At 54.8% G+C, this 13,005-nt stretch overlaps 1 protein-coding gene across 1 annotated transcript in view; it reads left to right on the top strand.

The window, feature by feature from the left end:
- The first annotated feature begins 219 nt into the window (after nt 1–219).
- Nucleotides 220–13,005, top strand: part of STARD10 (StAR related lipid transfer domain containing 10) — a 44,915-nt gene continuing 32,129 nt past the window's right edge. Inside the window, exon 1 of the mRNA XM_034759220.1 lies at nt 220–1,385. Within this exon, the coding sequence (XP_034615111.1) occupies nt 1,224–1,385 (162 nt within the window). The 5' untranslated portion in view covers nt 220–1,223. The remainder of the gene's footprint in view (nt 1,386–13,005) is intronic.

Here is a 13,005-nt window from a genome sequence, read left to right as displayed (position 1 = left end):
TCGCCCAAGGCCAGGCACACGGAGACCGGACCTGAACCCCAAGCTCCTGAATGCCAGGCCAGCGCCTTGCCCTCCCCCCGGACCAGCGCCTCGCTGCTCTGTAATGACCCATTACGACACTATCTCGCCCCATCCTTTTTTTTTTGGCTGCGCCGCGTCCGAGGGAAGCTAGGACCCGGCGGGATCCTCCGGCAGCGCCCTGGGAGGTGCAGCTGTGTCTGGGGTTTGGCTCGGCTTGTCAGTTTCACCTCCTGGCCCGACACCCCCGCGCAGCCAAAGGCAGGGGGAGGGGGCGGCTTCCACCTGCGGCCCTCAGCACCCAGCGGGGCGCCCCAGGCCTGCAAGGGGGAGGGGGGGCAGGATCAGCCGGCGCAAGGTGGGGGGAGCCCTGGGTGGAACCTCTCCCCTGGGAGCCGCGAGTCTGCTGCGCACCAGGGACCTGCTCTAGTCTCCTCCTCCTCCGCTGCAGAGCCCAGCTGCTAACCTGCTGCTCCGGCCGGGGCTGGAGCCGGAGGAGAGGGGACCCGCTGCTGCCGCAGCTTTCCGTGGGCAATCAAGCCCTTCCCCGGCGCTGGGCTGGTTTTATTGGTTTGGATTCGGTCACGGCCATCGTCACCTCCCGGGGAGGCAGCTTGCGTGGCTTGCGGGCGCCCATAGAGGAGGAAGCAGCCCGCCCCACCTGCCGCGGTAATAACACTCACCTGTTCTCCATTGGCGGCACACCTGGGCAGAAGGGGCCGGTTTCGAGGCAGCGGGGAGCCGCGCAACTTGGCATTAAACGTTTAGACGCCAGGGAGAAAAGGCTAAAGCCTCCCCCCAGAGAAGAGACTCCATCTCTACACACTTCTCCAGCGCAGCTCAGCGATAGTTCGAGGGGTTTCCTCCAGCCTGGGCTGAAATATTTATTTTCTTTTGCTTTTTTTGGTTTGTATGGGAACTCTCTAGTGACTCCTCCCCACCAGGAATCCTTAGGAGACCGCTTCTGCTTCTCACTATAGAGAACTGAATTTTGAAATCTGCTTTTCCTGCCTGTTCTGAAACCATCTCCTCTCCCCCCCCTTTAAAAACAAAACCATTCTGGTTTCAGAATCTCTTAATTGGGGCAAAACCAGTATTTCCATTTTTTTGAAGTGAGGGGGAGACAGACACCGTTAAAGGCCCACGGAGCCTATTGTTGTTAAGGAAACTTAAAATTAGAATTTGTCAGTGTCCCTTCCACGACCATGTCCACCCGGGAAAGCGTACAGATCCCAGACGATCGGGATTTTAATAATTTCCGGACAGAATGCAACTCGGACGCAGGCTGGAGTCAAACTTATAACAAATCGGGAATTGTTGTGTGGATTCAGATCTTGGAGGTGGAGAGATCCCTGCATAAAATCAAGGTAAGAAACCGGCTGGGATCTGTGGGAATGTTAGACGTACCCTCTGTGTTGTCTGTGCCCACGCACTCTGGAGTTAAGCAGGCTGTTTGCAAAACACTGCAGAAGTGGGCTGCAAAAGACTCCTTGTGTATTTGCTGCTTCTGTATTTCTTCTTTTCTTAGGTGCATCGTGCAGGGCCGGAAGCTGGTGGGACTGTAGGGCTTTGTGTCGGAGTGTTTCCAGGGTCCCCTGCATGCACCTGATCAGATCAATGATTTATGTAGTACCCTCTCTTCTTACATTAGTGGAACAGATAGCTTATCTGGCCCGGTATCCTGTTTCCAAGTGGCAGGACGCTGGCATAAAATCCCCATTTTTTATATATATATATATATATATATATATATATACACACATACACCTAATGGTGCCATACTGAACCACAAGGGTGTGTGTGAGAGAGAGATTTCTTCCTAACCCCACCTGGCCTAGGCTTTTTACCCTGGAGCAGAAGGACTGGGTATCTCCTACAACTCTTCTGTTTTAGCCAGTGTCCTAGCACGTCCTATTATCTAATCCTGAGCTATTTGCCTAAATATCTGTCAGCAGTGAGTTCCACAGGTTAATGACTTTCTTTAAGGCAGCATTTTGGATCCATTTGAAATGTGTTGCTTTTGAATTTTGCTCGGGCTTCTCCTCCTTGGACAATGTGCTGAGGCGAACAGGAAGTGCCCAAATGTACCTTTCCCAGGCCTGTAATGCATGATGCTGATCTGCAGTTGGCTTGTGTCTCTTCCTCCCACCCTGCTCCCTTACTAGCGGTGACAGCTGGCTCCGTGGAGCCAGCCGGGGGCAGGACAGCCAGCTCACCACCCCCTGGGAGCTCTCCGCTTGGCAGAAAGTAGGGATCAGCAAAGTTGCCTGACCAAGGAGCTGACCCCTCCTTTCTGAGGGCCGTTTCCACCAGTGGATTGGGATGAACTGGAAACTGGGGCACCTCAAGCAGCAGAGAGAGAAGCTAGGACAGGCCTGAGCCCTGGATCCCAAATTGCAGAGAGAAGCTACTCTGTCCCCTGCCCCCAAGCAGCAGTCCCCTTAGTCCAGTGCAGTGTGCGATCGGGGCCTTTGGTGCCTAGAACTTGCAGCTGTGACTCCATTTCTCTCGCAGATGCCTTTGGCTAGAACGGTTATGGGCTCTGCGCCTATTAGTGGGGCTTCTTCTACTTGTCCCACACTCAGCCCGTGCCCACAAACGCATGACACCGTTCTATCTCCTCCGCGAGCGCCTGCTGTACAGGCCTCCCCTCTCAGCCTGCGGGAGCCTCAGCAAAGAAGTTCAATGCGAGGTGGAGTAGCTGGATCCATCTTAGATCCTTGTGGAATCTGCTGCCGAGGCTCCGTGTCTCCAGAGCCCCTGCTGGGTCTGGGTAGTTAGAAGGTAGCTGGGTAGGAAGATGGGACCAGGCTGGGATCCCTGCGTGGTATCACAGACTCACTTTTGGGGCAAGGTCTGCCCATCTCCCATGTCTTGTAAGGATTTTCAGGGAAGTTGTTGTGGCCAGGTCTGAAAAGTGTGCGCACAAGGAGGGATTTGGGGAGTGTGTGTGATCCCGGATCCATTACTACCTGGAGTTTCCTAGGTGCTCAGATAATGAGGGATATATAAGAGCTTGTATAAAATAGAGCAGGACTGGCTCTTGGTAGCAATCGTCTGCCTTACGGGCACACCCCGGGCCCGATCAGGACCAGCGCAAGGTGCTGTACAAACACAAAGCAAGAGATGGTGGCATTGGCCACCTCTGGGAGCTGACCATAGGCTCCTGATCCTGCCACTCCAGCTCACAGCAGGTGTCAGAAGCATCTGAAAGACCCTCCTATCTCAAGGCCCCCTGTTCTGGTGTCCCCGACATGAAGTGCATTTGGGGGTCTCAATTCAGAAGCAGACAAGTGTCCCTTCTGCAGAACCTTCCCCGCAAAGTGCACTAGTTGGCTCCTTTATCGGCAGCCTCAGCAAAGTGGCCGTAGATTGAAAGGGGCACGGGGGCTGAACGCCCCACTGAGACAGGACCGAGGAACTGTCTGCGTTAACGCTACCTGTACTGGATCTGTTACGTGGCTCGGGGCTTGGAAAAACTTGCCCGACTCCTGGTAGCCGGGGGCAGAGGAGGTGGTGGGGAGCTCCAGCTATCAAGTTCCAGAGGCAGCACCTGGCTGAGGAAGCCACTTTTGGGAAGGAAGAGGAATCTGGGATTTCTGCTTCGGTGGGTCGGCGTGCTCCCTCTCCTGTTGGCCTCCACCAACCGGCACCTAAGACTGAGATGAATCTTCACCGCCTTTGTGCTTTCTGTCTCTCCCTTTGAGCCTCCTGGCCTCAGTGGCACAGGGCAAGGAAGGAGCAATCTCTCTCTCACCCTTCTCCTCCCCTTCATCCTTGGATACTCCTCCTCCTCAGTCAGCTCCTATGCCTGCCTCTGCAACTGCCGCTCCTCAGCGCTTCCCCCAAACTCACCTGATTTCTTGACCGTTTCTCCGCTGCTTTCTGGGTTATGAATGGCAGCAGCAGAATGTCATTACTTTCACTTGGCTGATGCTTGACAAACTCTGATCAGCCACAGAGGCACCGGAGCTGCCTGCAGGCAGACCCAGGAAGGCGACATTGGAAGGTTTTCTTTGCAGTGGTAAGGCCTAGAAACTGAATGTTTGTTTGTTTTTTGTTTTAAACCGAAAGCACAGATTTTGCACAAATCAATGGCTTAGCCTGCTGTACTGAATAGAGAGCTTCCCACTCTCCAGGTTTTGAGTGGGTGAGTTGAACCTGAAAAAAATCACTACGGGCAAATTGAAGGCTTCAGCCAGTCTGGGCTGTCAAAATGACGTTTCACACCCACTCCACGTTTAGAAGTAATTGGGTTCCATGCAGGAATGACTGGCTGAAATTCTCTGGTCTCTGCTATGCAGCAGGTCAGACTAGGTGATCATTATTACTTGTGATGGTCCTGACAGGCCTCGAAATCCATGAAAACTCTCACACGGACTTGGGGGTCTGTATGTAAAACGTTGCCTGTGTCCCGCAATGGCCAGGATCTCATGGTTCAGGAGAAAGTGAAAGATCCAGAATGCACTGGCTGAGTGGTGCAATTCTATAACAACACTTAGTTTTTACTTAACACGTGAAGCATGAATTCACCTGACAACCCCTTCCCCTGTCAGGGATGGAAGCAGATCCTCGCCAGTGGGTTGACAGACACCGAGAGAATATAGCTACAGCTTTCCAAAGTGGCCCCTGATTTTTAGGTGCCTGACCAGATAAAATCTCAGGAAAAACTTCCTAACTGTAAGAACAGCAGGACAATGGAACAGATGCCTCGGGGGGTCATGGAAACTGCTTCCTGGAGGTTTTCAGAAGGAGGCTGGAGCCATGACACCACAAATCCTGCACCTTGGCAAGGGGTTAGACTAGATGCCCCTCGTGGTCCCTTCTAACCCTATGATTCCATGACCTGAGATGCTCTAGGCTTGGCTATGCAGAGGCGCCCACAGCTTCCATGGATGGCGTGGGTCCTCGGCTTCTCAGGAAGCAGCAGGCCCTAAGGGTCTCGTGTTGGGCACTCAAAAATTGAAAGTCTCTGCCTGAGAGCTATGCCCTGGTGAGGATCACTGTTAGGGTCGGGACTAGAATGCAGGGATCCTGGCTGCTGGTCGTGTGTTCGGGCCACTAGTCCACATCCTTCCATAGGGCTGCTGCTCCTGTTGACCATACGTCTCTCCTCTGGGTCTGTAGTTGCCCCATCAAACTGGGAGTGCTTTGTTACTAGTGGGTCTGTTTTATCCGGCCTCTAGCTCGGAGCGTTTTTTGTTTTTTTTACCCTGAAGCACAGGGATTGCCTCCGTAGGCCAGGGCCTGCAAAGCAGCTGCTCCCAGCACTGACTACAACCTTGTTTGGCTGCAACACAAACCTGAAAGCTCTGGCCTGTCCTTGGCAGCGTGCTGGGAGCAGTGTGTGCCCGGCAGCACATTGCACTGCAGATGCAGAGCAAACAAACAGAGCTGGCGGCTCTGAGCAACCTACCTCCTGAGACCGCTGCTGGCTGGGAGGGAGAGAGCCTCCCTGTTGGCTGGAGGGCTGGCCGGCTCAGTCACGTAAAGGAAAACAGATCTCTGTGTGCTCTGGCATCCCATGGCAGCAGGTTTTGTAGGTCCGCTGTCCTCCCCTCCCCAAGGGTTAGGGACCCTTCTTTGCCTGGCCCTCTCCCATGCGGTCTGCCCACAGAACACTTGCAAATCACCTACGCGGCAGTGCTCGGGACCTGGGGGGCGGGGCCTTAGGGTGCCCCCATTCTCCCAGGCTTCCCCTCTCGGTAACTGTCCCCGTCTGGGGCCCGGCAGCGGTGAAAGCGCAGAGGTTGGCACGCTCGTCGTTGCTGAGGTTTAGCATGCATTGCATCGGGCACTGCAGCCTTCCGGCGCCTACGCTGAATCTGTGAAGTCCCTTCCAGTCTGACACATCGAGGATTGTGGAAACGTGCCTCTAAAACTTCAGTCCTAATGGAGGGCTCTGAGCTTTGCTGGAGGCAGCTGTCTCGCCACCCTTCCATAGCACTAGTGGATTGAGAGTCTCCTGCGAGCTAGCAAGGCTGGCCGGCCGGGGGCCTGCCCCGTTCATTTTATAAGCACATCTCTGCCTCTGGCCTTTGCACGCTGCTTTGGGGTCCCTGTAACCACACGCACTAGCCCACTCAGATACCATCATGATGGGGCACGACTGTGTTGTCAAGGGGATTTGCCACTGAGGGTGCTGGATGCACACAGGCCCTGTGGCTCTCTGGTTCCCAGACTGACTGAGGCTGGGATATCTAGTTTCATCACGCAGGGTCTCCTTAAATTCTGGCCTGGAGAGCCCAGGACATAATGTCCGGCTGAGCGTGCCCCAGGGGCTGTAACAATGAAACCAGCTGATCCCTGTCGTGCCCTGGAGGCATCGCCGTATGTGAGCACAGTGATTCGGGAGGCTGGTAGCACATTCACTATAAACCGCTAGGCCAGTCGCTCCCTGCCAAAGAAGGGAGGGGCAAGGAAGCAGTAGATGCGCTAGACCTTGATTTTTAATAAGGCTTTGGAGACCGTTCCACATGACCTGGGCAAACTAGAGACATACGGCCTAGATGAAATGACTGTAGGGTGGGTGCACAACTGGTTGAAAGACCCTACACGAAGAATAGTTATCAGTGGTTCATTCTCAAATGGGGGGGGACATATCTAGTGAGGTCCTGCAGGGGTCAGTCATGGGTCTGGTACTATCCAATATTTTCACGAATGCCCTGGATAATGGAGTGACGAGGATGTTGTAGGTGACAACCTGGGGGAAGGGGTTGCAAGCACTTTGGAGAATAGGATTATAGTTCGAAATGACCGTGACCAATCAGAACTGATCTGAAATCAACAAAATGAAATTAAATAGCGACAAGGGCAAAGTACTTCACGTGGGAGGGGAAAAATCAAAACGCACAACTACGCTCTGGGGCGTACCTGGCTAGGCAGCAGCACCGCTGAAAAGGATCTGCGGGGTCCTAGTGGTTCACAAGTTGAATATCTGTCGTCAATGTGATGCAGCTGCTAAAAAGGCGACTATTCTGGGCTGTATTTTAGAGCGTTGTGTGTAAGTCCTGGGAGGTCGTTGTCCTGCTCTGCTTGGCACCGGTGAGGGCCCAGGTGGAGAACTGTGGCCAGTTCTGGGCACCACACTTTGGGAAAGATGGGGACAAATTGGTGAGAGTCCAGAGAAGAGAAGTGATCAAAGGGTTCGGAAACCTGACCTGTGAGGAAAGATTAGAAAAACTGGGCAGGTTTAGTCTCCAGAAAAGAAGGCTGAGAGGGGACCTGAGAACAGCCTTCAAATCTGTTACGGTGTGTTCTCAACAGGACTGATCCATTCTCCACGTCCACTGAAGGGAGGGCAAGAAGTGATGGGCTCAGTCCGCAGCAAGGGAGATTTAGGTTCAATATTAGGAAAACCTGCCTGATGACAGGGGAGTTGAGCTCTGGACTAGGCTTCTGAGGGAGGAAGTCCTGTCCCTGAAGATGTTAAGACCAGGCTGGACAAACACCTGTCAGGGCTGGTCTAGGTTTGCTTGGCCCGGCGTCCGCGCAGGGGGCTGGCCTTGATGACCTCTTGAAGTCCCTTCCAGTCTGACACATCGAGGATTGTGGAAACGTGCCTCTAAAACTTCAGTCCTAATGGAGGGCTCTGAGCTTTGCTGGAGGCAGCTGTCTCGCCACCCTTCCATAGCACTAGTGGATTGAGAGTCCAGCAGAAGCGATGGCACCCCTGCTAGGCTGTGTTAATAACACTTACAGTAGACCCCTGCTTTTCTTGCTGTGTTACAGGAGCACCTAGAGGCCCCAGCTGAGATCAGAGTCCCATTGTGCAAGGTGCTGTACAAACACATAAAGGGTGAGAGCCAGTCCCTGCCCCAAAGAGCTGATAGCTTAACTAGACCAGGCAGCGGGGATGGGGCAGGGGGGAAGGACTCTCTCTGTTTTACAGAAGGGAAACTGAGGTACAGAGAGATGGCATGATTTACCCCAGCTCAAGCTGGGAGCCTGAGGTCTCCTGAGTTCCAGTTCACTGCCTTAATCACACAACCATCCTTCCTCTATAAGTCTCAAGGCCTTTGTTGTAACTGAATAGTAACAGCAGCCCTGGAGCGTTCGGCCACTTCCTGGCCTGAAGAGTGCATTCCATTGAGTGACACTGAGATCCTGCGTGCAGTGGAGACATACCTGTAGGGCAGGAGAGATGGGAGGCCTCTGGTCTTATTACAGGGTAGCTCCCACTCAGATCAATAGGAGTCACTTACCTCTGGCCCTGAGCCTGGATTCACAAAACAAGGAGCTTCCCAGATTAGGCCTGTGCGTCGAAAGAAACTCGCTGAGCGAGCGGCTTGGGGCGTTTGGTGCCACAGCAGGTCTGAGCGGGTGGGGTTGGTCTCGCTGGCACTCATCTGTGCTCTAGCGGCCTGGAAGAGGTCAGAGTCACCGCCTTTCTCTGGAAACGCCTTCCTGATGGGCGGATGCTCGGTCTGTGACGGGAGGTGGCTCTTGTTCCACGTAGCGGAGCCCTCACTGGAACCGAGGTTTGTCAGGCGCGAGGATGCTGGAGATGGGAGCCGTATAAGCACCTAGCCAAGCAGTGGCGGAGACAGGACTTGTGTGGGAGCTGGGAGAGCTGCGTTCCTGTGCTTTAACCACTAACGGACTTGCTGCTGGGCACGGTTTTATTGGTATCTCTGTAGGATGCACGAGTGACCCCAATCTCCAGAAGTGAAACAGTTCCACTGCCTATGAGCTGGTGTGTGAGCTTTAACTGGTCTGGGCTTGGCCAGGAAACCTCTAGGGGACTCTTGGCCACTGTTGTGGTGATGTCACTGGCCCAGCTGGTAAATCCCACTCTGGTTAAACGCGCTTGGCCCGCCCACAGGACAATCTCTGCAATTGTCCCCGCAGTTCCAGCTGTGCACAGGGATTTCCCGTCCTCGTCCTGTTGGACGTTGGTTGGCCCCCGTTAGCTTACGGAAATGTGCTGCCACGCTCCGGTTGAGGGGCCTAGGCAGAGGCTTCATGGCACTGATTTCGGTTCTCAGATCAAAGTGACCCTCTGCGATTTCATCATGGCATTCTGCTTCCCTTCGTGCCCCGGACTCTTGGGTCGTGGGGCTGTCTGACAGCCGTGGTTTCACTCCAGCAGTGGGTGAAGCCATGGCTGTGGGGGGTGGAAAGCACTCTAGGCCCCTTGGAGGATCAAAGGCAGCATTGAAATGACTGTTTATCCAAGGGGCTGAGCTGAATGGTGCCGAGCGCGGGAGGTTTCGTGGAGTATGAGTGAGAGGGAGGTAGAAGAGCTCTGCCTGTATTCTGGTTGCGTCATGGAGCATGATATCCTGTAATGATTATCCATCCGGCAGAAAAACCGCCCGAGACCGTACAATAGGATGTGCTGACTTGGGCTCAAATGACACGTTTGGAACATATGACTGGCACCTCGCGGTTAATAATTAAACCCCTTTGTAGCCTACTTGGGAATTCAATTCTCTGCTGCCCATTCCGCAGGAGGGATGCAAGCCACTGGGCCAAACTGATCTGTGATAAAAGCCGTTAAAGATTACTTCCGAGGAGGCTGGGGGATGTGTGTGAGGGAGACAGAGAGACTTCCAAAGGGGCTGAGCTAACACAGAATAAACTTTGGGGGAAGGGGGGGGAAAGGTGGCACCTTTGGGGGGGAGCCCTGTGCTTGTGGCTTGGACTGGTGCTGGGTCTGTCTGGTGCTGGCAGCAGAATGCACTGACCTCTGACACGCCCCGTCTGATCGAGGGGTCTAGTTGGGTTCCCGGAACGGCTGGCGTGTGGGCAAGGATGGTGCAGTGACCTGGAGGGAAAGGCCGAGTATGTATTGGGGAATGGGAATAGTAAGACAGCTGGACTGTGCCTAGTTCTCTGTGGCAGGGACAAGCTTTATGTTCTGTCTGGACAGCGCCTAGGACAACGGGACCGCCAGGTGCTTGTGCACTCCAAACAGCTGGCACTCGTTGGCCCCGACATGGGCTGACTGGGCTACAGGCACCCAGCTCCCTGCCCCTCCGGGTCACGATGGAGGCCGAGGTCGCTCCGTCGCTGTCCTGATGGGCTCCGAGGTCGCCCAGCCAGCACCTTTCACCTTTCCAGCTTCAATGGCTCGCCTCAGGTGGCCAGAAGCAGGAGGAGAGCGGGAGGGACCTTGGGCCTTCCGGCCCAGGCCTGTGCTCGCTCAGAGATGGCCCCTCCCCTGCAGCAGCAAAGAGCATCTAGAGGAACAAGGGAGAATGGAATTGGGATGGAGCAGAGGGGCGTCCTGCAGCCATTGCAAGCCCCAGTGACGTCCCCCGCTCCCTCCATCCCGGCTGAGAATCCCTCCAGGCCTCTTCACCAGCTCCCGGCCAGGGGCCGCCCAGGGCAGGCCGCAATCTCTAATCCAGCCCTGGCGCTCTCCGTGGCGGGGCGTCAGTTGACGTCCCGTGTGTCTTAGTTTCCCGTCAGACAGGTTCTGCCGCACGCCTCGCTGGAAACGGATCCCGCTCCTAAGCTGGCGTCCGTAGCTTGCTCAGCTCTAGCAGGTGGCAGGCCGGCCAGGCCGGGGGGAGGCCAGAAACTGCCAGGGGTTGGCGTTCCAGTGCACGCTGGGGGCAGCTTTGGGTGCCTTGTGCCTGCCATATGCCTAGAGGGTGGGGGCACCGTGTGGGAGCGGCAGCTCTCTTGAGTCAGCGAGGTTTTACGTTTGGCTGCAGGGTGTGTCCTGTCACTGGAGGATTCGCTCCGCACGGGGGGGGGGGCCTGCATCCTCCCTCCCTGCTCCTTTGCTCCTCCGCTGCTTCCTCTCTCCTTCCTCTCATCCTGGCTGCCTTTCCCCTAGCTCCTCTCCCAGCTCCTCCCAAAGCAAATCCACCATCCCCGCTTCAGGATGCGAGTCTCCTCTGGTGCCCTTGGCACTGTGGGAAGACCAAAAGCTCCTAAGGGTGAAGGCAGGGGCACGTTCAGCCCTCACCGAGCACGCGGTGATGTGGGGTGAAGGACGTGGGCAAATGACCGTGTCCCGCCATCCGGGGCTAGCAGTGTAAAGGCGGCCAGCAAACGGAGGGGGGCAGGGGGGAGGGGTTGTATTTTTTTCCCCTCTTCTATCACTTTACGATGATTAAAGAAAACTCCAAAGTCTTTCTTAAAAGCCATTTTCCTGATTTGTTTTTACATTAGAAATTCAGGTCTCATCTAATCTGTTTCTTCCTGAGTCTGCGTCTGGTTGGGAACCTGACAGATTTATGACATCGGAGCAACCAGCTTCCCCTTGCATGGTGAACTTAGTCAGGCTGTTTAAAATCCTCTGCCTTGAACTCAAATGCCTGGGAAACATTTGGGGGATGGAAGTTTCAGCTTCCCCCACCCCTTGGTGGTGGGGAAGGATTAGAGGCTTATGTGGCTTAATGTAGAGTTACAGGAGCGGCTAAACATATAAACATTGGGGATATAAACTTCCATGCTTCAGGGCACAAGCCACCCACGGTCAGGAAGAAACTTCCTCCAGGAACAGATGATTCCAAAATGGGTCATTGAGGCATTTTTGGCACCTTGCTCTGGAGCAGCCAGTGCTGGTCACCGTCCGAGATGGGCTGCTGGGACCTGTGCTCTGATCGGGTCGGTCTGGCAATTACTGGATTCAGTTAAAGGCAGAAGAAGGCCACTGTCTGTGCCCGAGACCATTGGTGGGTCCCCCAGGGAAGAGCAGATTGGATGTTCCTGATGGTATTGACGTTAAAGGCGCTTGCTGCTTCATCTCAAAGAAAGCAAATGAGTTCGCCAGCCTTTGCAGGGTACCTTGAACTAGCCAATGCCAATAATTGTACTAGCTGCATCTATCTCGGAAGTAAGGGGGGGGAGAGAGAGACCCTGAGATCTGGTTTAAATCACCCAAACACCATCCCATCACCCAAAGCCCCCCGGTTCCTCACTGCTCCACGGCAACGTGCAGGAGGACCAATATTTGGGTCGCTCCCTAACCAGCAGGAAGCTTCGCTCCAGGAAAGCTCTGCAGGTGCCTAGGAGGGCTCTGGGCAGTGAGAGATGTTGTTGCAGCAGCCTTGTGCCCATCAACAGTAGACACACGCTCGGGAGCGTCTCGCTGGAGTCAGCCAAAGTTTGTGGCTTGGCTGCGCGTTTTCCCCATGTCTCCGTGCGGTCGGGAAATCCTCTCATTCCTTCCAGACCCACGGTGTAGGGTGACCAGATGCCCCGATTTTGTTGGGACAGTCCCGATATTTGGGGCTTTTTCTTATATAGGCTCCTATTACCCCCCACCTCCGTCCCGATTTTTCACACTTGCTGTCTGGTCACCCTACCACGGCGTCAGCTGCTCTCCGTGCCTGTGATTGCCCACGTGCTCTGTAGCCGCTGCGGCGTGGGCCAAGTCCAGCTGTTCACGGTCTAGGCTGACCATCGGATGTAAAATAGGAAGGCAGCACACGCTGTGGGTCAAAGCAGCGACTTAGGACTCCTGGGGGCTCTCTTCAGATCTGGGAGGAAGTGACATTTAGTGGTTGGAGAGGGAAACTAAGTGTCAGGATTCCTGGGTTCTGTTTCTGGTTACTGGGTTGTCATGTGACTCTGGGCAAGTCACTTAGGCTCCCCGTGCCTCAGTTTCTCTAGCTGTAAGATCGAGGCAGTAAGGCCTGCTGGGAGGGCTAATTCATCAGTGTGTGTAAAGTGCATTGAGGTAAACGATACTATAGAGCGCTCATAAACGCAGGGATACCCGGCTTCCCCACTGCGTCGGTCGTTCAGCTCTTGCTCGGCAGGGCTGGATTCCTTTGACTTGCCGGCATTGGAAAGCAAAAGTGGTTCCCCCGCCCGCCCTTTTCTGAGCTCCCTGAGCTGCAGGTGAAGGCTGTCATCGCTCCTGGGAGTGGTGATAGGAGGCCAGATGAACCCGCCCGGCCTGCCTTGGCGTTAGAACGTCTGGAAGAGCCACTGGGTCTTAACATCCCTGCTGGGTCCCTCCATCAGGAGGTGATACTGGGGCACGGTGGCCCCTGGACATTACAGTGGAGCCTAGACACTATG

This window comes from Trachemys scripta, chromosome 1, assembly GCF_013100865.1.
Source record: "Trachemys scripta elegans isolate TJP31775 chromosome 1, CAS_Tse_1.0, whole genome shotgun sequence".
NCBI classification, from domain to species: domain Eukaryota; kingdom Metazoa; phylum Chordata; order Testudines; family Emydidae; genus Trachemys; species Trachemys scripta.
Note: the sequence above shows the minus strand (reverse complement) of the source record. Positions and strands in the feature narration are given on the sequence as shown.